The sequence below is a fragment of the Coturnix japonica genome, chromosome 1, assembly GCF_001577835.2.
Source record: "Coturnix japonica isolate 7356 chromosome 1, Coturnix japonica 2.1, whole genome shotgun sequence".
Classification (NCBI taxonomy): domain Eukaryota; kingdom Metazoa; phylum Chordata; class Aves; order Galliformes; family Phasianidae; genus Coturnix; species Coturnix japonica.
In genome coordinates this window covers 22,107,959-22,133,829 of record NC_029516.1, presented here as the reverse complement: position 1 = coordinate 22,133,829, position 25,871 = coordinate 22,107,959, and the positions used below count along the sequence as shown (strand labels likewise).

General features: G+C 40.3%; 1 protein-coding gene across 1 annotated transcript in view; it reads left to right on the top strand.

Annotated features, from left to right (window-relative positions):
* Positions 1 to 6,528: 6,528 nt before the first annotated feature.
* The window catches only part of CFTR (CF transmembrane conductance regulator), a 76,544-nt gene continuing 57,201 nt past the window's right edge, over positions 6,529 to 25,871 (top strand). Inside the window, exons 1-4 of the mRNA XM_015853538.2 lie at positions 6,529 to 6,768; positions 18,022 to 18,132; positions 19,013 to 19,124; positions 24,966 to 25,181. Coding sequence (XP_015709024.1) covers positions 6,716 to 6,768; positions 18,022 to 18,132; positions 19,013 to 19,124; positions 24,966 to 25,181 — 492 coding nt within the window. The 5' untranslated portion in view covers positions 6,529 to 6,715. The remainder of the gene's footprint in view (positions 6,769 to 18,021; positions 18,133 to 19,012; positions 19,125 to 24,965; positions 25,182 to 25,871) is intronic.

The following is a 25,871-nucleotide window of genomic DNA, read 5'->3' as shown; positions in this document are numbered from 1 at the left end:
TTTTGAATTTTTTGCAAACCTCCTCAATCTGTGGTTGAATAGCTTTTTATTCCTTTGCATATCACTACCTAAAGTTGATTAATAATAATAAGTGAAAAGCTGGGGTCTGAGTTGCTTTCTATGATGTCCCTTATTTTTTGCAGTGTGGTTGTGGTAGCCAGTAAGCCTTAATTTTCTCAGGACACAAGGCCTGCAGCATCTGGAGGTGGGCAGTACTGAATTGCTCTGTGCTTTACTTGCAGCAGCAGGAGTCTGGGCTTAGTGATCAAGTCTCCAGTACCAGTAGCTTAGGAATTTGTATTAAAAAAGCATCACAGGGATTCTCAAATCTCTGGTTGCTTCATAAGTGCAGGTATAATCCAATGAGATCAGTGGACAACTTCTTGAAGTCTGAAACTAATTTGCTATTGTTATCACTGTTTAATATGATTCTTACCTTTCTGTAATGTAAACTTGTAGTAAATTCACAAACTATTTTGCAAAGAAAATAAAACAGCTGCTATTTTCCAGAACTAATGGTGGGTTTCTCTTACTCTCATTTTATTTCTAGAAGAATCCCAAATGTAAAAAATTTTACACAAGTTCAAGGTGTAGCTTTTAGCCCTCAAATATCTTAACTGTCTATTTAAAATATGGCTGTGCCAGTTTGGCTTAGCACAAGTGGCTCCAAGAACCCATTATGAGAAGTAGTTTTTACCTCAAATAAATTTTCCATTGTGTCCAATGTGAAAGGTTTTTAATTAAACTCAGTGGTTCACAATATTTTGCTGTCAGCTGCCATGTTTGGGAACAACAACAACAAAAAAGCCATTACTTTTCATATTGGCTGGATGAAAACCTTCATGAAAATGCCAGTCAGCAAGTCCATAGCAAGTCCAGTCCTTGTTCCGTTGTACTTGAAAACATCAGGTTTCTGAAGCCTGGCTAAATATGGGGTTTTAAGGCAATAACTTGAACGTCAGCATTTCCTCTAGAGGGAGGATCATAGAACTATAGAATACACTGAGTTGTGAGGGACCCACAATGACACTCAGAAATCAAATCCTGTGTCTGAGAACAGTGTCCAAATGCTCTGAACTCTGGCAGGCCTGGTACCATGACCACTGCCCTGAGGAGCCAGTGCCTGACTGCCCTGAACCAGGAGTGAGAACACTATGAGAAGAGCATGAAAAAAGGGGAAATAAATGTCAGCTCCTTTATTTTCATGTCAAACATCTTCTGCATCCTTATTTCCCACAAAACACTTTTAGAAAGCAGTGGTTTAAGAACTCATTGCAGCATTTGGATTCACACGGCAGGATTTATACTGTGTTATTTTTTACCATAAGATTTCAGTATTGAAGATGCAAATTTCAGAGCCCTGTCAAGAACTCAAACTCTCACTCTTTTAATCAGTTGTAAGTAATTAGAAGCTTTTTCCTGTGTGCTAACTTCAATAATCTTTGTTGTTTGGCTGCTTAAGACAGCAGACATGCCTTTTACTGAATTGTAGTAAGGTATCAGTCTTGGACTTCTGCCCTTCTAACCTCAATAATATCATTGTTCTAGGATTATTACATGACAGTTTGAAGAGGAAGAAGTTAAAACTATCTATGGAAACAAAAACCTTGCAAACTTGTCAGGCTTGGCTTCTCAGGCTCTTAATTCCTTTCACATTTATTCTAGACTGAAAGCAAACAAGCCCTGAAGTCTTTAGAAAACTTTCTCCAGTTTATTTTCTACTACAGCTTCAAAAGAAGTAAATAAGTTTAATAAAGTCTAAAGTGCAAAAGTGTGTCCCCAAAATCTGGTAGATGTTCTTTTATATTGCTGAATCAGCTTAATTCAAGGTTATCTCTTGTTTATTAGCTTCTTTGTGTGTGTGTGTGTGCGTGTGTGTGTGTGAACAATTGTTGCTTTTTTCTTTTCATTTAAATGCAGATGCCCTATCTGCCAGGACATTTCTCATTTCTGATTAACTGTCTTAACTGACAAAACCTTTCATGGATCTTAGTATTACTCAGGGTTACTGCTAGTAGAATGGTCATCATTAGAACAATTCTTTTAGCACTTATGCTTGAAAATCTGTAGCGTGACTTTGTTGCATAATCGAGCCCACAGTCTAAACTTCCTCTTCTCAAATTCTAGTTCCTTCAGGACTGTATTCAGTGTGAGTTTAGTCAGCAAAACCTCAATGAGAACTTTGGGACACCATGTAGCAAGACAGATCAAGATTACTTTACAACAAATCCGAAAGTTTTTACTGGTTTTGATGCATTGCACTTTGACAGTACAAACAGAAATGTGTTGTCTCAAAATTGTATGCTGGTGGATGAAATAATTTCTATTTCCCTTACTCTTCATCAGAATAACTCCCAGTTTAAAAGAGATATTGCAGTTGTTGATAACTTCATAGACCGAAAAGCAACATGTCTGCCTTTCGTCTGTTGATTCTTTCCAGTGTGATGTTAAAAATTTTCATTGAAAACTACATGTAATTTCAAACCTTCTGAATAATCTAGAATGATTTATGTCAGAAGGGACCTTAGAGATCATCTAATTCCAACCTCTCTGCTGTGGGCAGGTTGCCACCCGCTAGATCACCTTGCCGAGGGCACCCTCCAACCTGGCCTTCAGTGTCCCTAGAAATGGGGCATCCACAGCAGCCTGTGCCAGTGCCAGGAGTTTATCTGGGTTGTCGAGTCAGCCTCGGCAAATTCAGCATCAGCTGAACTGAAAGTGCATGCACTGCCCTAGAAATGTTAATTTGTATTTTTTTCTCAAAAGTTGTGGAGAGATATTGTATTTATCATAGAATCATAGAATCACAAGGTTGGAAAGGACCTACAAGATCATCTGGTCCAACCGTCCTCCCATTACCATTTCTACTACAAACCACTAAACCATATATTATAGCTCCTCATCTAGACACCTCTTGAGCATTGCCAGGGACAGCAGCTCCACCACCTCCCTGCGCAGCCATTCCAGTGCCTGACCACTCTCTGAAAGAAAAAGTTTTTCCTTATGTCTAATCTAAACTTCCTCTTGTACTTATTCCCATAGTGTTATCATTCCCTCAAGAACTTACTCAGTTGCTGTTATCAGTAACTTCACACCCTCCTATAAAGCTTTGCTGCTTCAGATACCTTGGAGGTGGACAATTACTGGTTGATTTTCTTTCTCCATCCAGATGCAGTTATTTTTTGTATTTAGAGAACATGGGTAAGTTTTCCTCTTCTGTGTGCAAACTTCTCCTCTTTAACTAATACAGCTGAAAATACACTGTCCTAACAGACCTGAAAAAAAACTAGAGGAACACCATCATTCTTCTGTTCTTATGAACAGTGGTGTATCATCAGTGTTTTTCCTTTCATAAGTTCCTTGTAAGTTTATAAAAAATATGCCTCTCCAGAGCCCATTTTGCCTCTCCAGGACAAGATATATGATAATTTCGCAGTACTTTACCTCCCAGCTCTGTACCCTTTATCAGAGAAATATATGCATGGTAGGAGGTATAGTTACAGGTTTTCTAAATATTAATATTAAGCTGTGTTCAAGACATACAGAAACAATGTATTGAGTTGATTCAGACAGATGTTGATGATGTAATGTGGGAAAGTATACATCACTCAGTTTGCCAGGAGTATCCTCTGCACTTGGGTTAAGAATATTGATACCCAAGTGTGGAAAGCATTAGTTGTAGCACTAAGACAATGAATTGGGATGCAGATTTTGCTGGTGTGAACAGACCCAGCAACTATCAGTCTTATGGGTATTCATCTAAGAAGATTTGAGCTGAGGCTTCCAACCATTATTGTTGTTGAATGGAATGAGGAAGTGAACTCAGGTGTGTTGAGTCCAGCTGGGCACAGGAAGGCCTGAGGGAAAGACCATTGTCAGGTTTGTGGATCAAGTCCTCTGCTTTAATTAAAACAAATTTGACAAATAGACGTGGCTTCTTTGAGTTGAATGAATTACTGCAACCAGAACAGTTCCCAGCTAATTAAAAGATTATGAAAAAATTGGGGGTTGAGTTAGCATGAAATCAATTTATAGATCTGATTGCTTCAACTGCTGAGCAAAGAAAATAAGCGTTACCTTGATATCTGATTTATTTCTCCCTGTCTGTGCAGCATAGGACCAGGACCAGGTTTGTTTATTTGTTTGTTTGTTTTGTCAAGGATGTTTTAGTTTTCAGAATAAGCTTTCAGTTGCCATGGATGTGAAGGGGCCGAGCAGCCAGGCTGCTCCCTAGTGTGTGACTTCAGGCTGGTCACTGCACACTGGGTGAGGTAGCCCTCCCAGTCACTACAGTGGTGGCATGTCAAGCAAGGCTGTACTTGTTTGCTCCTTCCCATGCCAGCTCATTCACTAACTCAGGCTCACTATGTTTTGTCTGAAAGTCAGACTATAGTCAGATAGATGGTGGATGTGGATGCAAGTAAGATAAAGTAGATGTTGTCACACCAGGCTGCATTTCTGTAGAAGTAAAAGATGGTCATATTAATGAAATTCATAGATACTACTAAATTTGGAGGTATTTCAGTCACCAGAGAGAACAGAAAGGATACAGTTTATTCCTACTCATGCTGGTGCCAATGACAAGTTTCACATTCAGCTGGAGAATGCCCAAGATTACGAATAATTGTTGTTCTAAAAGACGAAGAGCGTGCATCAGAGTGGTTGTATGTTGCTTGGACTGGTTTCCAGCTTGTCTTTAAATTAAAGCTTTTACGCTTTCTAACAAAGTGAAAGAATTTCAGACACTGAGTTGGTCTGCGTGTTAGGGCCCAGTCGATAAAGGTGACAGGAAATGTAGGCTCACAGAGTTCAGAGAAGAGCAGTAAAGCTGGTGAGGGGAATGGAGCACAAGTCTTATGAGCAGTGGCTGAGGCAGCTGGGGTTGTTTAGTCTGGAGAAGAGAAGCCTCAGGGGACACCTCATTGCACTGTACAGCTGCCTGAAGGGAGCTTGTGGTGAGGTGGGTGTCAGCCTCTTCTCCTAGGTAACAGGGATAGGATGAGAGGTAATGGCCTCAAGCTGCACCAGGGGAGGTTCAGGCTGGATATTAGGAAATATTTCTTCTCTATAGGAATAGTGAGGTATTGGAACAGAGAGGTGGAGTCATGATCTCTGAAGGTGTTCAAGAAACAAGGAGATACGTTTTATTGGGCATGATGATGTTGGGCTCATTGTTGGACCAGATGATTTTAGTGTTCTTTTCCAGCCTTAACGATGTTGTGATTCTATGATACTCTGCCATCTACATCCTAACCTTATTTCCTAGCTGAGTGTCCTTGTCACTGAGTGCGGAGGAGTAGGGAGACCGACCTGCTGAGGTGTCCGAGGGTGGGGAGAAGGTGCCCACCTGCAGCCCAGAACCAAACTCGGGTGGGCCGGGAGGTCTGTGGCCGAGGAGCGGCTGCCGAGCGGTGCGGGGCGGACTGGCGGCCCGGGCCCGGCTCCACTAGGTGGCAGGATGCCGAAGGGCTCCGCTCCACTGTCCCCAAGCCCGCCTAGAATTAGTCCTGCCTCTCCGCATTGTCTGAAGACATGATAAAGTGTAGACGGTTTCCTGGAGCCCTGCCTGCTCTGTGCTTCTTACTGGTTTTGTCATTAATAGAGCAAAGTCGGGGAGGATCCATGGGAGCTCCGAGGCACAAAGGAGCCCGGTGCGATGGCAGGGAAAGGGGCATCTCTCCGCTGTCTGCAATGTGTGAGAAGTGCTGAAGCAGAGCGATTCCTTATGAAATCACGGTGGGGTGTAGAAAGAAGTGGTGAAATAATAATAAAAAAACGCCTGCTAAGTTTACAAAGAGAAACAGCAGCTTTAATTGGAGTGCAGTTTATAAGAGCACAGAGTAGCGTGTTTGCCTGTTATAGATTTTGCTCGATGGGGAACAGCTGCATGCTTAAGGAAGCATAGTCTTATTCCGTCTATATTTTTTCAAGTTATAGAAGTGAAAGGAAAACTGAGTTTGTAAATATGACACGAAAGCATTAAATAAAATTATCTGGTGTGCAGCATTAAAGCCGAAGTTGTTGTTCCTGCCTCTGGCTCTTTGTCTTCTTCTAAGCATGCTTTAAACTGCGCTGTCCTTGGCAGCAGGGATCCTGTTTGTACAGCACGCATCCAGAACGACGAAATCAGCCTTACTGTTAAACCTGGCTCTGCAGACTGAGCTCTGTGAGGATGTGCTCCAGCTCCCATTCCTTCGGAGCTGTGGCTGCACGAAATTTGAAAGCCTGAAGCACGCGTGTGTGTGTTTTACAGCGGGTCCGAAGGCGTCCGTCCGCACTGCCCGCTCTGTCCCGCCGTCGATGCTTACGGGCTCAGGTGCGCTGCCTCCACCGCTCCGCAGCCGGGGCAGGAGGCTCCGCTCGGAGGGGCGGTGTCTCCCCGAGGGGCTCCTGCGGTGCAGGGTCGGGGCCGGGCAGGAAGCGCCGTCCCGGGGAGTCGGGGCGGGGAGCGCGGGCAGCGGGTGCCGGGCGCGGCGGAGGAGGAGGAGGCGGAGGAGGCAGAGCGCGGGCCGGCGCCGCAGCCCTCCTGCTTTTGAACCTGGGCAAAGCAGAGGCGGGGAGAGGGGCAGGGGAAGGAGGCAGGCAATGACATCAGAGCGTCCCGAGCGGATAAGGTGGGAGAGCCGCGGGAGTGGAGCAGCCGAGCCGGGCGTGAGCGATTAGCGGCCGCCGTCGTCCGCGCCGCGCAACGCAACGCAACGCAGCGCCGGGCACCATGCAGAGATCCCCCCTGGAGAAGGCGAACATCTTCTCCAAACTTTTCTTCAGGTGGGAGCCCCGGCGCGGTGGGACACGTGCGGAACGGGGCTCCCGGGGCTCGGCTCCCTTCCCCTGCTCCCCGTTCCCCGCCCTCCCTTCCCCTGCCCTCCCTGCCCTCCCCTCCCGCCCGGAGGCCGGGACGCCGCTCGGCTCTGAACGGGGTGAGCGATGGGAGCTGCGGCCGAACGACGGGATCCTATCTCTTCTCTGGCATGTTTCTGCGGGGTTGTAGCACCGAGCGGTCTCGATCTGTCAGGTGTCATAAACCCTCACCTGCCCCGGACAAATTAATTTATGGCATAATTTGAGCAACCTTTGGTAAATTACTCAACGAGGTGATCTGTTCTTTCGTCGTAAACGGTGAGAAGAGGGGAGGGGCGGCGGGGGGTGCTCCCGGAGCGAGCGTTCCCCCGTTCGGTTCCTTAAGCTTCAGCGTTTGCTCGGCGTGCGACCGCAAGACGCGATCTTACTGGAGGGAGTTCCTTGTGAGCCTTGAGAGCGTTCTCTTACTAGTTCAGTGCCCGGCGCCTTTTCTTTCGCACAACAACAAATAAAAAGAGAAAGGAGCCAATGCCAACACCGGTGCACGGCGCTCTATAAGTCGGTATAGAAGCCTGAACACGCTCTACCTGACATTGTTCGAGGTAACGCTGCCAGCTGGAAAGAACAAACAATCCGGCTGGCAGCAGCCCACATGCCGTCAGTTTTGCCCTTTTCCTAAGGAGCTGCTTTCCCCTTTTGTTCCTTGAGGGTCTTTCACACAGCACTGAGGGATGGGATGAAATGTTAAAAGCATGAGCGCGGGGACTGAAATGGGAACACGTGGTATGGAAGCATAACATTGGCCGAATAATCGAGGGCTGTTAACTCGCTTTCTAAACCTTTTGGGATGGCTTTCCCTTTCAACAGGTTGCCCTGAGCTTTTCTTCTTCCTATTTCTTTTTTTTCGTTTAAAAAAGTTCCACAAGGGAAGTGCCCCTTGTGAATTGCTGTTTTGCCGGCCTCCCCCGTTTTGAGTTCTGTTGTTCATCATTAACCAGGTGTGGTTGCAGGGAAGGATCCTGAACATAAGCGGTTTTTGAGGCTTTATAACCATCCAGGTAAAGGTGAGGACTCCAGGGGAGTCTGGTACAGATGCTGCAGTGAGTACAGCTGTTCCTGCCCTCAAATGCAGATAGATCCAGAAAATGTGGATGGGAATAAGCCTGTATATATTAATCCATAGAATAAGCTTCAGTTAGTTCTCCGCTCAAGTATTAAGATACAGATCTGTGGGACAGAAGGCTACATAATGAGTCCAGTGCTTGTGGAGACACTTGTATTTCATTTTATTTCTTTGTAAAGCTTTTGTTAGGGTTCTCCCCTAGGACCTGGGAAGGCGTCAAGGAAAGATTCCAATGTGATAAAGTAAATGTATTTCTGATTCTGACCTTAGTTAATGTTTCCATGGCTGAAACCAGGTGCAGCTCATGCTCAGGAAGTGCATAATTAACCATCCTGGGATCTGATCCGAACTCTTTTAAAATCTGAATCTTCGGGTCAATTAAATGTCATTTAAATCTTACGTATCGTGGAGGAGATGTGATATTGCACCAACTATCTTACTGTAAATGAAGTGATAATAACTAATATATGAAGTAAAAGAGATAATTGTGATCAATACTGACTACATCAGATAAACTTGTTTACAAAACTTTGTAATAACTGTATGTCACAGAAAAATCAATCTGTTAAAGTACACATCCAGTTCGCTGGATGAGAACAGCTAAAATTGTATGTGTAACTGTGTAAAGACTCATACGTTCTGAATGATGTGTGTCTATTAATTACTAAGTGCTCTGCTTACTTGCATTGTGACAAGTACGCTGCAAAGGCCTTTGTTTGTTATGAGCATTACATGAAAGGTCTGAAAAAATCACAAGAGCAAAAACCAAAAGGTTAGAAAATGTATTACATCCAAACTGGCAGATAGAATGTCTTTCAATTAAAAATAAAGAAATCAATGTATCTTTTAAAGTCATGCATTATTTCATGAGACACATTAGCTTGTTTGAAAATGCTTCAGTCCTCAAGGACTCTAGCAGTTCTTGTCTCATCAGGGGTAGATCCATATCAATACTAAGGACTAATAAAAGGTGAACAATCACAGAGCAAAAATGCATCAAGGCATAAGAATTTCATAGCGCGTGGAAGTATATTTTCTGTAATGAACTTTAAAGAGTCAGAGCATTTGCTACATATCAGCATCAACTGTTTCCAGTCCACTCAACTGGAAACATCCACAATGCAGTGATTAATGTGTCAGATTGGAACAAGGTTTTCTAGGATGTCAGAATATTTTATCAGCATTTTAACTGAATGTACACACATCAGTGGCTTCTGAAACTGATGCTATTAAGTAAAGAACTTCAAGGCATGCCTACATGTTAGTATTTGCTTTAGTTCCATGGAAGTGTGAGACAGAATCCAAAGGGCATTGGATCTGGAAGGAGTAGTCAGGTCTTTCTTTGGTGTGTATGGAGAAAGATGGCTATGTCCAATAATGGTATGATATATTTTTTTCAAGTACAACATTGATGATGAATGCTTTACTGAGGTAACTTCTTCTCATGGAATTACTTCTGAAGTACCGAGCTGGTTATAATTCAGTTGAGTTGAAGGTCACAAAAGTGTGTTAGTATTATTCAGAAAATCTTGTAGATAAATATAATGTTATTTAATATTTATTTAATATTTCATGAGGTGTTATCAACTTCTTGATACTGATGTCTGCAAAACTGTTGACTGGGTTTTATTGCTCTTTATAGCCTGTTTGTGCAGGAGGGATAGGGCTGAAGGTGTTGAAGTTAGAATGGAAGTACTTGCTCTGAAGAGGATAATTGGAACATTTCAGTGTTGTTTGTAGTTGCTTTTTTTTCCTTCTTAATTTGTTATGCTAAAAAAAGTTAATATGTGTATACAAGGAGTAATAGCTTTGGGAAATGTTGCCTTTTGGTTGGACTTTCAAGATTGTCTAGGCTGATAGGGCAACAGAAGAGAATTGCTTGGGGTGACAATGACAGAAAGCATTTAGGCACAAAAATCAACCTTCATGCTAAAATCTGAACAGTTTGTGCTTTAGAAACTGAGCTGTGATGGTTCAGAACTGAAGTATGAATGCAAATGGTTTGAGATCTGCTTTTACTATGACACTTAGAAACACTAGATATTAACTACTCAGTGTTTCAGGGTTTTCTTTCATTTTATTTTTTGTATTACTTATTTGGAGTTAATATCTTTTATTTGAAACCACTGAGAAGACCTTGATGTGCTCACTGTCAACTTCTTGTTTAAAGAAAGCAGACTTTTCTATAGAGGCATGCACCTGTGTTCATGTTCCTTGTGAAGCTTCTTTCTTGTCTTTGTAACAAAGCTGTGTATGCTATAGGATTTTGCAGGGTCAAGACAATACCTTATGTAGCAAACAAGGTACTTTGCTGCCACTTGGTTTTTACTGTAGATAATTGGAGGTCAGGAAGAATCATTATGGTTTAACGAATGCAGGTATAATTAATTTATAGTTGGATATAGAAAACACAGAGAAATCACTGGATTTTCAGAACTTTGGGACAATATATTTCTTTTTCTTCCCAAGTTCAAAAGTTCAAAAAGGCAATCATTATGCTCTCATTCAACTCTCTAGGCATATACTTTAGCTTTGCTACATACCACATATGACAACTATCTTGTCAGGACTGAGTAGTTCAGTGACTGTTTCATTGTTAAATCCAGATACGCAATTCAGATGAAGCCATCTTCATGCTCCCTTCTCACAAGCTCAGCCCAGCAGTTCTACTCAAAGATGCTTCTTCTTTCCAAACTGGAGGAAGATCAGCCTGTGACTTTTTCATACAGATCGCTGTCCAGTGGTTCCTAGAACCAAGAACACTGGTATGATGGGAATATATGCTGAATTCCTTCTTCCACTGTGTGTGTGCTAAGGGGGATAGGAAACGGAATTCTATGTATCCTTCCCTCTTACGTCTTCTGGGAGATAGGACTAGTTAACCGCCTATGGACAGTAACTGTCTGTACTCTTCAAGGTGCTTTTAATTTCTCCATGGCTCACTTAAAGCATTGTTGTGGGTAAGAAACGTATTCATGTGAAATTCCTTAGTAATATTTGGTGATGCCTTTACCTAAATAGTTTTTGGTTCAAGAAGGTGATCTTATGAGAATTAGTTTGAATTCTTTCACATAGAGAAGGAACTAGGGTGATCCCATGTGTGTGCAAACCTTTAGTTTCATGGTTTTTTTTTTTTTTTTTTTTTTTTTTTTTTTTCCTTCTTTTTTTATGTGTTAATAAGTAATATAAAATATAATAAAATAATTGTTGGTATTTGTATTAACTATATTACATATTTTATATGTGGACCAAGACAATTCCTCTTCACTCAGTATGACTCTGGCCACTCTGGTTGGTTGGATACCCATAGGCTAGACCTACTCCAGTAAGTATTTTTTCCAGTAAGACATAGTGGCTTGCAAATGGGACCTGCTCTATCCAGGGATGTAGCCAGTTATTTTAGCTCTGTATTTAGAAAAAAAAGAAAGGTACTGAAGTTTTTGGTTTCTGAAAAGAGATGAATTTATATACTTATTTTCCTAAAGAATTGATTGTGGGATTCATTATACACATTTGTCCTCAAAACTTACCCTAAAACCATCTTGAATTCCTAAATTCATGGCAGGGGATTTCACTCCGGAGGGCAAGTATCTAATATCCAGCAAATATTTGGAGCATGTCCTGTAAATACATAAATGTAGCATCTTGCCCATTTCTTTTCCGAGAGCCTGTGTGCATCATCAGCTAGGAGCAGGTACATTGAATTGCTCAGCATGATGTTTCAGTTGCTGTGACAGCTTGCTTAGGCATGTGTGCAAGGCAGATTTCTTAGTCTGTATTCTTAAGGCCTTTTGTGGGTTTAGTCCTGAGGACCTGACTTTTGGTAATCCCAGGTAACTGAAAATCCTGTCTGCTAAAGAGTATCAAGCATAGATGTAGCTTCTACACATGCGTAGGTCACTCCAAAAGTTATGCCTCCTATTTATTTCCCATGGAAATTACAACTGATACAGAGAGCATTGAACTATTTGATAGAGCAAATTCACAGATACAAAACACTATTTTTCAGCATAGTCACCATCATTAGCTTTGCATTTTCATCATCAATGATCAAGAAAGAGCCTTTGTGCTAATAAAAATCTGCACCAGTGGAGGTGACCCTATGTCTCTGTTGCCACTTCTGAAATGCACCTCCCACTGCCTCAGTGTGCTGATATCCACTGTTTGGTCTCCAGAAATGTTCAGCAAATATCAGTGAGTGTCAGTGGGTGCAATTGTTTCCTCACAGAAGAATTTAGTGACATCTCTGCTTCATACGACTTTTTCACATAGAATGTCATTTTGTCAGAATGTTTCTCTGCTGCCATCTGTCACACAGCAACAACATATAATGGGATATTGTTAGGAAGCCTCAACCTCTACTGCTGTACCACCAATATATACCTCTGAGGTTGTGGGCCAACATAATAACATAGGAGGCATTACTTTCAGAGCAGCCCTCTTTGTTATGGTAATGCAGTTCTGATCATTTGTCTGTAGCCCACCCTTCATTCCTGTGTGGAACAATGAGCTTTCAGTACTTTTGAAGGTCAGCCCAAAAGGTTCGCCATGTCTACAGGTTGGGAGCTTCTTTGGGAAGTCTGAGTATAAAACGTGAAACAAAATAGAGAAAATGCTGACTCTCCTAGTCTGAACGCATTTTGGCTGCATAATACCTTAAGGCTAAGTTCTGTCCTTGTCTCAGCCTGATGCTGCATCTGTAATCTGACCAGCAGAAGTGCAAACCCTCTGTAGCACATCACTCTTCTCTGGGTGATTTATATCTCTAAAGGCCGGCTGCCTGTAGCAAGTTTTATCTGTTTCTGAAGTATATATAAAGCTTGTTTTTCTTTTGCAGGGGAAAAAACATTAGTCTTAATACTCAAAATAAAATGATCAACTATTTGAAAGGCTTGAAAGATTTCATAATACTTTAGGTATTGACATGGAAAAGGAAATAGAACAATGGAAATTTCAAGCTATGACAGGATAGATTCAGGCTGGATATTAGGAAGTATTACTTCTCAGAAAGGGTGGTCAGGCACTGGAATGAACTGCGCAGGGGGGTGGTGGAATCAGCGACCATGGGGGTGTTCAAGGAAAGACTGGATGTTGTGTTGAGGGACATGGTTCAGTGGGAGCTATTGGTAATAGGTGAATGGTTGGACTGGATGATCTGTTAGGTCCTTTCCAACCTTGGTGATTCAATGATTCTTTGAAATCAGTTTTATTACTTGTATTATATAGGCTTCCAGAAGCCTGAATGGAATTTTGAAGTCTACTGTACTGAGCATTGCAGAATATGCAATAAGGAAGCTTATTCTGAAGATCTTTGTGTCTAAGTAGACACCACAGATGAAGAATGGGCTAAAAAGAAGTTTGCTTATTAGTTCCGTAGAGAAGAAAGTGGCATGTATGAAGATTTTGACTTGTCTTGGAAACATGTGGTGATGTTGGCAAAAACCGACTGCTGTAGATCTCTTACCCAGGGCTTCAATTGCACGTGAATGTTTATAGTGTGGTGAAGTTACTTCAGCATATTTCCACAGCAAACAATTATAAGCTCTTTCAGTCTCTGAATATCTAAATTTTTAAAATATGCTTTCAGACCAATGGCAGTGGTGCTGCTTGTTGCAGGAGAGTTATATAAGCCATCATCCTTATTTTTAATTATATTTTTTTCTAGCAGCATATGTATGTAGTGGATACAGTGTTTGTAGGGGCAGGATGATGCCAAACCTGACTCCGGATAATGAAGTGTCACTTTATGCATTCTAAATAAAGTAAGAAAGGGAAAGCCTGTGTTGCATGAGCAAGAACTTGTGGGCTGCATTTTTGTTTCACTAAGTCTCATACAAACAAAAGGATCCCTCTGAGCATTTTCACAGCCAGCTTGTGGCTAAACCAAAACTGTGTCAGGAAGCTTCCAAAATTAGAAGAAATCAAATAGACTTCTAAGATATTTTGAGAATAGTTGTATTTTTTTTCTTTGAAAACGGATCCTTCCTGCTGTTCAGATATGGGTAAACATTCCTTTCTTTGGTGGGATTGCTCCTAGAAGGCAGTGCTTGTGTGATCTCTGCAGAATTGGCTCTGGGGGCAAGGTTGTGCCTTAGGGGAAAATCCCAAAGGACAGATGGGAAAGGTACTTGGTTTCAGGTATTTTCTCAGACTGAAGACTGGCAGCATCAAATACCACGATGCAGAGAAGATGAAAAAAGCAAGCAGTAGCAGCAGCAGCCTATAAATGTGCATTAATTACTTACTGTTGCAGTGGCAGTTTACCTTTTGATTTTTAATATTTATATTAAATACATCATTTCTTCCCATTCCTTTGCTCAAACTGCCACAAATCTGTTCAGTTTGTGAAGATATTTACCTCTGATCAGATTCCAGTTGCTGCCACTGGAACAAATGACAGAGTTGAATGAGTTACAGCATGTAATGTGCAGCTGAGCATTCATTTGTTATGATATATATCTGCAAATGCATGGCTAAATAGTGGAGTACTAAATTAAGTGAAGGTAGCTGGTGTCACATTGGTGACACCTTGTAGCTTTTCAAGTTCAGCTCAGCCACAAACAGCACGGCTCCGCCACAACTTTGCTGATAGAAACTCTCTAATTACATGTAAATATTTTTCTTGGAACATTGCATTTGTTTCTTTTTAAAGGAAAAAGTGCTGAAGGTGCTATATATACTCTGAAAGCTATTCCAGCCAAGTACCTACCATTTGAAGCAAAGTCAGCCAACCTCAGCTCTGCTGTGCTGAAGGCAACCAGTGCCTGGGTGTTTGGCCATGGTGCCTGGCTGCTTTGAGGCTGTGCCACCCATTAGTGAGGGCCATGCAGAGCCACGGCCACTCTGAATTGCAGGAAGCTTACAGGAGAGGTTTAGTGGTGCAAATACATTTCAGGTGTGGCAGAACTGCCACCTCCAGTATCACATAAGCTACAGTTTGCAATTTGTTCTGCTGCCACAGCAATAGGCATCTTTTGGGAGAGAATTGGAGTGCAGGGCTCTCATGGCATCTGGTCTAGTTTGCATTTTGAGGAGTGGTTGAGGTCTATGTGGTACCTTGGTCTTTTTCTTAGTGGGAACTCGTGGCTCTAAAAACACGTTATAAAACTTGGGGCTCCAAAGCATCAAAATCATGTCTTGATGTTTTTTTCCACAGAAGCTGTTAAAAGAAGGGGTATGACAGAGGCACTGTTCTTGCTTTATCTTCACCAAGGCTTGGGCTCAGTCTCCTAGGAGCTACAGGCATTATTTCTAGTTATGTTACCAACAGGTAATAATACCTTGAGAGGGAAAGAAGTGCAGCCACATCTGCCTTTGTGCTGCTCTGTAGATATATCGCTGTGTTGTGTGTGTGATTCCCCTCCAGATACCTGCTCTGCTGGGCAGGCCTCAGTAGTGTGGACTGTCTGTCCTGGAGCAGCGGTACCTCAGGGTTAGAGAGGGTCTGCTGTCCCCGGGGAGCTCCTGGGAGGAATATCTGGGTGGTTGGCTTAGCAACACAGAGGCTCTTTCTGTCTTTGGTGACACGCAAAGCAGCCTAAAGGGAGAGTCAAATCCTATTGACTAGTCAACAGTGTGTGTTAATACTCTCTGGGAAGCCAAAGACATCTGTCCTTTCTGTACGGTTTGTTTGAATTAAGTGAGAATGCTAGAGAAATAAATAGCTGTGAAAAGAGATCTACTTTATACTTCTAAGGTGTATGATAAAGAGATGGTCGTTGGAAATAGAACTGAAAAGAATTTCAAACAATGCGTATATGATATTTGTGTATCAAATGCGTAAGGTATTTTTTGCTACCGGTCAATTAATAAGGAGGAACTTGTTTTTCTTTCTTTCTTCTTTCCTACTGTACACCCTTGAAACTTGTCCCCTGCTGGGTTTCACGTGTGTGTACCCATAATAACATTCCTAGTAAGTGGCAAAACTCTGACAGCACTACAGGTTTCTCTGTGAAAGAGTTCATTAAATGCCAGCCAGTAATCCGGTGGCATTTGCTAACATAATGCTGTAAAGCCAATCTGTCTCCCTTCCTTCTTGCCTTCTTGCTTTCTTCCTTTCAAAAGGAATTTTGCATTCTTAGTAGAAATGAAAAGAAAAAGCTTGGAATTAATGCTGGCAAATCATTTCTATTACGTCTAAAAATAGAAGAGGCACACTGACAAACTCTGATTCAGCTGTTTTAGCTAATACAATGAAACATGGATAACTTCAGATGACATTCATGGTTTAAATAAATGTACAACCATCTTACATGTCAAAATTTTGCTAGAAATACAGAGCATAATGGTAAACTGGATGCTATTTGAATCTGGAAAAAAACTTGTTTGTAGGAGATATTCATGTATTTTCTTTTTCATTATTTCATTATATATACAGTCTGACATGGTTCTTGACAGCACAACCAGACAAATAGCACAATATTTTTCCAGCACCGCAACTCAGACCTGAGGCACATGGCATGGCTCACAGGTCGGTTCAAGTGGAACTTCCCAGTAAGACCAGGTCAGGTGGGAGGTGAACACTGATGTTCAAACCCTGCTAAAGACTGTGTTAGAAACCTGACAGCAGAGCAGAATAACCCTGGAAGGGGTCAGTACCACTCATTTAGCTGGTTAGAGGAATTTGTCTGCTGTAGATACAGCTGCTCTGATGAGTAGGCTTACGAGGACAAGGACTGCACTAAGTTTGATTCAGACTTGTTGACTTTGGAGAAGAGGGTGACTTAGGGGCACGTGATTTAGATTGCACTGATAAGCAGAGCTAGTTAAAAACCAAGAAGAACAAGAGACATTCTTAGGAGTACAATAGGTTTGCTAAATACGCCACCACCCTCAAATGATAGTACAGCCACTCTGCATACTAATTGCAGTCACATTTTGTTACTTTGATCAGTGGCAAAATGACAAGGTAGGTCAAGTATTGAAAGTGAATCAATCAGTCGAAAGTATAAACAAAATAAAATGCGTGGAGAAAAGCAGGGCAATGGGAAATGTTGTCTCAAAACCTGCAAGTTTGGAAAATGTGAAACATTTCTCTTTTGTCAGGACAAGTTGGGAAATGCTTACTGTAGTCTCAAAGAATTACTGAGGAGCTCAGCAAGGATATTATTTAACTACTGTGTTGAGAATTAAAAAGATTGCTTTGAAAATATTGCTGCTTACTTGCATTAGGTGCAGTACTGGTTTAGAGTGCCACAACTCATTTGTTTTATGATTACCGGAATATCTACATACACAGAGTTTCTGATGAAGACAGTCAATGAGAGTGCTGTGCTTGAAGGGATTAGCCATTCCTGCATCTGATGTGCACAAAGTCCATAGCAACTGGTCCTTTCTGCTGTCTTGTATATGATTTGTCATGTGCAGTGGCCACTAAGGACTTTCAAATAACAATATTATTTTGAATTCAAAAGTGTTTTTCTGATCCATCTTCTTACATCCCTGAAAACATTGGCTCCTATTTCCAGTAGTGGTGAAGCTTATGGATCTTCTACCAATGACTACAAAGTAGATTCTCATAGCTTGCTTTGCTATAGCGTACGGTGAATTGCGTGATGTCAAAGACAGAGTTGAGCCCAAATGATTTGTGTGAACCATGGTATGACTGTAGAAAGGAAGGATAATGTTCCAGTTTCTTAAATCATACTCCCTTTGCAGTGAGTGTGATATAGCTGTTCACTTGGGAAATACCTTCGCGTTCTACTAAATTGTGAGGATTATAGACTTGTGTCTCATAATCTTAATAACTTTGTTAAATGAACATTAGCATGGACATGGTAGGTATTTGCAAATACAGAACAGAGGACTCAATGTCCTGCTCGTTGTCCGACTAAATGGGAAGACTGGGGCATAATCATAACCCCAAACTAATTAAATGCATCAATTTTGCAATTGTTGTTCTCATGCTGGGTTTCTCAGTGTAGTTTAATAAACATAATGTAAAGCTGCATTGTATTATATCATATTGTGTGTACATCTATGTGTATGTGTGCAGATATGCATAATTGGGGTGCTTTGAACAAAACAGTCGCACAGGATAGCGCAGTTCCACCATGAATCCCAGAAACCAGTCATCAGTATTTTATTGTTTTCTTTAGATGGACAAAACCAATTTTGAAAAAGGGTTACAGACAACGACTGGAACTGTCGGATATTTATCAAATTCCTTCTGCGGACTCTGCAGACAATCTTTCTGAAAAACTAGAAAGGTATGAAAAGTTCCCGGAATACCTTTGTTTCAAGGATCACATTTTGATGTTCTTTTTCAGTGGGGTGTAACTTCGAAACTGTGCTGCACACAGAACTATTTCATGTAAACACAAGGGTTTCAATCCAGTCCCTCTCCCAAAACATCTGGTGCAGGCTTTGCTGGCGTTCTGAGGCAGCTCCCATCTGCATGATTGCAACAATGCAGCTAAACTTAAGTGCAGGGTGATGTATGTATTCAAAACTGGTGGAAAGTATTGATAGCATAGGTATAGTTAATTTGTTTTCATACAGAGAAGGATTATAAATGGAATATTCTGGTTATTAAGTATTCTGTTGAAAAAATGAAGGAAAGTTTTAGCTAATTAAGTTCTCAGAAGTGCTTAAATCTGTGGGCTGAGTTTTGATTAAATATATGCTTTTTATATATAGCACTTCTTCTGATTAGTGATCAGTTATAGAATAAAAAATAAATGCTATGCAGTAGAAAAATCACATTTCTTACACTTTGCTGGTATTTTCTTTCTGCAGATTGGAAGAGCTCCAAGGCATTTATTTTCCTATTATTTGTGTGTTGGTCTTAAGTACACCAGGTTTCTTTAAAACATACAGTGTGACCTTTTCATGAATTAATTCCCTGCAGAGTGATGTATGACTGTGTATTTAAAACTGCCAAATATGCGACTGAACTACATTTGAACTTCTATTGATCTATTAAGTCAATGAAGATCAGGTCTTCAGGGTCTCTGAAAAGCTTTGTTTCTTTAGTCACCTAAGCTAAATCTCCTTGGATATACTTGAGCGAATTGAAGTATGTCAGAGCCATAGACCCATGTATTTGCTCACACAGCTTAATGGCCTTGTTTTTTGGTTCCTTTTCAGAGAGTGGGACAGAGAGCTGGCAACATCAAAGAAAAAACCCAAACTTATTAACGCTCTTCGACGATGCTTCTTCTGGAAATTTATGTTCTATGGAATATTATTATATTTAGGGGTAAGATTTATTCATGTTTCTTCTGAATTTTTAGTGTTCTGTAAATGGATGCAGGATTACTAAATTAGTACAGAATCTTCTGAGTAACGAGTTTTTCTCTGTGGATTACTTAAAAAGGTAATACATCTGGAGCGATAAGGAGAGACTTTCTCAAGCAACTTATTTTCTGACCATGTGTCAATACCTTTAAAGCATACCTATGGCTAAGTGCAAGCACATGCCTGGATAGTCCCAACTGCTCAGGTGTACTAATGTAGTCAGTACTTTCAATTTCAGATAGACTTCTAGACCAGAGTTTTATTTTGGATAGGTTAATACAGAAAGGAATTAATTCTATTACCATTAGTGTAGAATGTGATATAACTTAGCTGTATTTTCAAGGAGGAATGTAAACTGGGCAAAAGAAGAGGGGAAGGGTAATTTGTGGGAGAAAACGCATACATTTATCTGAAGTTCATATTTCTTCCTATGAAACAGCTCTCTCCTACCTTTTTATGAAGTATTCCAGTGAACTATCTTAAGAAAATAATTAAGTTACAGAAATGCAAGTCTTTGTTCCCATTAGAATGAAGTGTAGCATGGAAAATGTCATGCTTCCTATTAAAGTGCTAATGATTTGTCTGTAGAAGGGAAGTTGCAAGCCAGCTAGATCTTCTAATGAGCTGATGAGGAAAGATCAGAAACTGCTCTATGGCAGCCATTCCAGATGTGTTCTAAGATAAGTGAAATCACACTGATACTTCAAGTTTTAATAAATTTATGCAGAGAAAAGCTTGAAAAAAACCCATAAGAATAATCTGAAAATTAAAACTTAACTGCATGCAAACTTTCAGTATTTAAAGAAACTTTTTATAGGCAAAAAATAGTAATGTATCAGGCAATGCTTCTTGTCAAAGACCATATTTCAGATTAAGCATTGGATTAGTACTATGACTGCTGTTAGTCTTATGGAGCAATTCCTTTGCAGTAAACTTCCTTGGAGTTCCTCCTGCTTATGTGGCTACATGAAAGACAAATAAGTTATAAAATAAGTTTGTTTAGGATTCTGTGGTGAAAATCCTGTCAATCCTAAGAGTATTATGTTGTATTGCTAATGATTTCTGTGTAGATCACCATTAATTTTCTTTGGGTAGTCAATAACTGCCTAAAATTGTGCTTCAGATCAGATTTTCCCCTAAGAATTAAGGGAAAAAATGGCTGCTTCTTTCTCTTATAACACCATATCAAAAGGAAATGCAGCCCTGGTTTATTCGCTGCTGAGTATCAATAATAGAACCACATAGTTAAAAAGTAACATAGTAAAAAAAGGAATAAATAAAAAAAGGAATAAATACTCTGAAGAAAATGTTGTTTTGTTTTTTTTCCCTATTAAATACAACATTCACTTCTTTTATAGTCTATTAAAAACTTAGCATTTACTTTGCTATGTCCTGTTACTGCACAGGCCTTAACTTGTTGCAAGCACATTGACTGTCACTTAGAGGTAGCTCCTACAGAACAATTTTGAAATTTCTCATCACCAAGGTTTGACTTTAAAAATAAAACTCAGCATGAAAGTGCTCTCTGCATTTAATCTTTTTTAATTCTTTCTTCTGAATAATTACACTTAGGAGTACAGTTTCTGGTTGAAAATAAGGTAATCAAGATGGTTGCTTAATTGAGATAATATGGAAGAAATTACATCTGAGCCAACTTTTCCCCAATTCAAGTCTCTCAAACATATTAGCTCTTGTCACTGATGGAGAGCCTCACGTCCCTTCTGACTGATGCTCACCTCAGTCTGAAGTTGCTTCTGCAGAAGATTTGGTCGAGTGAGACATTCTTACTTCCTCCATGTACAGGGACCTCACAACAAGGACAGAGTGGCCAGGCTGTGCTCATTCTGGAGGCCTTTGCATCAAATCTTGGGCCACCTTCTGGTAGTTCAACTGTTGTACAGAGCTGCTGGGAGGCAACCTGTTTCTAATTGAATTTGATGAGTCAATTTGCCTTCTTGTCTTTGTCCTGGCATAGCAGAGCAGTACAGGGTCATAACATTTATCTCTGTGCTCTTTTACCTTGTTTGTTGATGGCTCTCTGGGACAAGACACTTTCTTTGTGGACTCCTATACAATTCTGTCTTATTTGCTCCTGCTGCGTCTTACCATGACTGTTAATTTTTTATTCTATTTCCGCTTGTGTGTAACAGACACCAAGCCAGTGACTCCTGATTCCTGTCAGGGTTTTAACACAACAGCAGTTCTACAAATGTAGCTTACCATACAGAGCAGAATCTGTCACCTGAAACTTCCACAGTAATGAATTCTTGTTAAAAGTTAAGCAGTGTCTGAAGGTTTACGCAGACAGTTTTAAGGACAACGACCTTTCCCAGAATATGAAGTGTTAGGGGGCTTGTGACTGCGCAGAGCTGATTTCTCCATGTGGATTTCTTTAGGCAAGTACAATTTTGGTCAAGTTGTGTACAGAACAGTAACAGGTCTGCAGAATTCTTGACTCTTATTTTGTTTGCTGTTTTTTTTCTTCATTAAGAAATTGCAGACATAAAGCTCAGCACTCAGGAATCAAAATCTTTCACATTGAATGTGGCAAGGCTATATCTTATTTTGACTTCTTTGTTTAATTATGAGCTGATGAAACTATTCATTTTATTGAAACCCTGAAGAGGAAAAACTCTCTGCTAAAGCAGCTGATGTTCTTTTCAGACCCCGCACACGGAAATTAATGGGAGCTTTGCCATTGGTTTTAATGGGGACAGGATGTTGTGCCTTATTGGCATCAGTGCAATCAAGTTGTGTGCTCTTTTGAACTCCACTTTCCATTCAACTCTTCTCTTGTCAGATCCCCAAGACACTCTCACAGCACCTTTCTTGGAGTGTTTTAAACTCCATTTACATCCCTGCTGTTTGTGCAGTTGTAATTGCAGACAGCATCACATCTTTGCTCTCATTAGGTCTAGAATTCTTTTTCCGTCTCTCTCTTTGCCTTCAAGCACCCTAGGTAATGATGTTATTGAAGGGTGGACAGTTGCACTCTGGCCCCCTAGAGGACCATGCTTCTCACTAACACAGTGTTATGTTCGGCACGTTGAGTTAGTTCACTTAATGTATCTGCTTCCCTACTGGCCTAAACAGCTTCCACGTTTCGCCTCATCAGCAGACGTTTTGTAATGTAAAGGAAAGATGGCCTGGCAATGAAACAAAAATCTTTCTTTTTAACAAGATGTTGGCTAACAAATGGTGAAATTATACACTTTGCTGTGAGGATCATTTTGATCCTACTTACATTTTTGTCTTACAGTCATTACCATGAAATTTGTATTTCCATTCAGGTGAAGTTGCTGCTAACATCAACTTAGAAACGATTTTAGTATCATGTTCCCAAAGATTCTGATGAGGATTTCCTGGAGTACTTACATATAGATCATGTGAGTGCATAGGGCAAGAAGGGATATGAAGGTCCCAAGGCACTTCTTGGGCATGGGCCAAAGCAGAGATGTGCATTATTGTATTCAAATTCAGAGTGATTGAGCATATGGGAAATAATATGTAATGCAAAACTGCTCATTGTGGAAGGGCAACCATATCAGGTCAAGTCGGGGATCCATCTAGATATTATCCCCTGTCATACTCCATTTCTGTTCAGAACTTTGATCTTTTAATTAACATTTCTGTGAGTGCTTTTGAATTTCTCAGTGGCTTACGATGAATGCAGAAACTCTTGAACTGGATTTTCTGCTGGATGCACAATTCAATTCCTTTTTCAGGCTGGTCATTCAATTTATATACCCACATTCATATGTGGAGGTAATTTTGGGGTTGCAGTAGGAAAAATGAATAACATCTAGTTCTTCTTTCACTTGTATATTGACTAGATAATAATATATTTAGAAAATAAACTGGTAAAAATCCACTGTAAACTAGTGAATTCATTTTTTTCTGTTGCAGATAGCAAACAATTTGGCTTGTTGCCAGCCATTATTCTGCCCTTAGACAGTCAGTAAATCATCTTTTCTTTGCAGCAAGTTAGACGTGTAGTCTTTATAGTCACAACAAACACAGTAGCAGAGCATGGCATTTTCACTAGAAAAAGAGTAAATACAAATATAAATCTTGCTATTTTAAGCTTATATATATTAAAGCTTATCTTGGAATCTCTGAGAGTATGAAAACACTGCATTGTCCTTGAAAGGTGACTGTTGTGTATTTAGTGACTTTCGTGGAGTTTTGGTTTTCCACTTCTGGATGCATATGGTCTAAGCACAGCTGCCTTGGGTCATGTGTGTTTTAATAAACACTCCTCTCCTTTGCCTACTAATAACACTGAAGTGTTTGTCAAAGCAGCCTCCAGGTTTACAGCATTCATGTTGGAAGCATAGCGCAGGTATTCTATTTGAGATGTTTAATTTCTTCTCTTTTGTGAAAACAGTGAGTGATGCATATCAGTGATATTCAGTGATATTCAGAAGAGCTTATAGTTCATACTATATGAATGTTTGGGTTTGTTCTAGTGTGAATGATCAAGAAGAGAATGGAAAGTCAGACAGGATTTTCCCAGTCTATTTATCTCTGTAAAACATTAATTTTTGCTCAATTCTACTAGTTCAGTTCTCCCTCTGTCTCTATATGGTGACCTGTGTTTTTGAGATCAAAGGCAAAATAAATTGTGACAGAACTTAGCACATCCATACCAAAGATAATTTGATGGTTTCTTCTTGTTTTTGAAGTATTGCTTTCCATTTAGAGTAAACATAGACATGAGAAAGAAGAATGAGGAAACAAATGGACAAAGTCTTTACCTTGAATGTAGAAGTGAAACAAAGGATCACAAGTGTATTTCATACCCTTTGGAAGTTCATTCAGAAGAACTAAACTGTTAAACCACAGCACATGGTTGATTTTTGCATATCTTGGGGAAGGAAAGAAGATGAAGAGAAAAGAAGATGGAAAAGGATGAGGTTGGAGGGACCAAAGTACCAGGACAATCAGGGCATGAAGAAATGGAAATGTAACTCAGCTGTGAGATAACAATAGTGAGGTTTAATTACAACAGAAAAGGAGGCTGTGGATAAATGTAACAGCAGGGTATGGTGGCAGATCAGCTGGATGCCTCATAGTTCAGCAGTGTGATTATGCCTTCTTTTTTGTCTCCTGTTCTGATACTCTGCCACGTTACTCATCCCAGCATGGGAAGTGTTGGGGCTGGTGGGACAGCAGTTCCTGGTTTCTCCCTGGGACTTCTATCAAACTTACCTCCCCCACCATTTTTGCCCTGTCATCCTGCTCCTGTTACAGCCCTGGTTACAAGAGCATAGAACTGTTGAGCAGGATGATCCCAGTTGATACTTTTGTTGTTATTTCTACTTACCATGTGTTTTAACTGTATTCTCACCATGTTGTTATCTTAATGTTTATTTCCGGACCTACAAGTCCTCCTGTGTCCTATAGGTCCAGATAAGCACAGTGAGAACTGTTCCCCAGTGTCTAAAACAGAGATCCAGCTGGCAAAGCTGAATTTGGTTGTATTATGTGATGAATCTATAATAAATCTGTGAAAAGTAAATCTGGAAGCTAATACCTCAGTTGTCATTTTTTGTAGAAGATGACCAGCAATATTTAAAAGGTTGATTTTGGTGGATCTGCAGGAGCATCACAGAGAGCAATGAGCTGTCTTTTCTGGTGCGGTTGCTGGATATTTCTGAGGTTTGCTCAAAAACAAACCTCTATGTGTGAATCTCAGTTGGTCAGCTTTGAAATTACGGTGCCTCAATTTGAGAAAAAAAAAAATTAAAAAAAGGAAAAATCTGCTAAATAAATTCTTTTTGTTTTGTTTTTTTTTTTTCAGGAGGTCACCAAATCTGTGCAGCCTCTTCTGCTGGGAAGAATAATAGCTTCCTATGATCCGGACAACTCTTCTGAAAGATCCATAGCCTACTACCTGGGCATTGGCTTGTGCCTTCTCTTCCTTGTGAGAACACTGCTCATCCACCCTTCTATATTTGGACTTCATCATATAGGGATGCAAATAAGAATAGCTTTGTTTAGCTTGATTTATAAGAAGGTAACTGTTTCGTTTACACTTAAAAGCAAACTTTGGTCCGTACTCTAGGTAGTTTTTAGGCCAATTTATTTAAAGCTTGATAGTTTTGTTACACAAAATACACAAAAGATGAATGTGATTAACATTAGCTTCTGACAACTGTTTGTTTCCTGTGTCTAAAGTTTACAGCTGCTTTGACTCAAGCCAGCCCCTGTGTGAGTTCAGATGGGCTGGATGTGTGGTGAGAGGTCTTAATTGTACCACTCTGCTTCTGGATTGCTCATCTATTGCAAAGGAAACGTTGTGTGCTGGTGGCTGAGGAATTTTTTCAAAAGAGATGAAGATTTAGACAATAAATATAACAGAGAAGGGACTGAGTTTGAATGTTACTGTATGTGAGGTCTCTATTTCATGAAGAATCAACGGATACTGATACATTCCATGTTCACAAACCCAATGATTTCAGAACACGTTTGATTTCACCAATACCAAAAGCAGCTAATATAAGCAAATCTGTTATTTGTTCTAGAATAAAGCTCATTGTAAAAACATCTTTCAAAAGCAGTTGTCTAGATAGGCACAGCAGGAGATTTTTGAGGGTGTGCGGAAACACGCAGCATGTGTACTTAATTAAAACTTGTATTTGCATATATATCTGTATACATAAAATATGCAACAGAAAGCAAAGGCTAAGTCAATAAATCAATATTT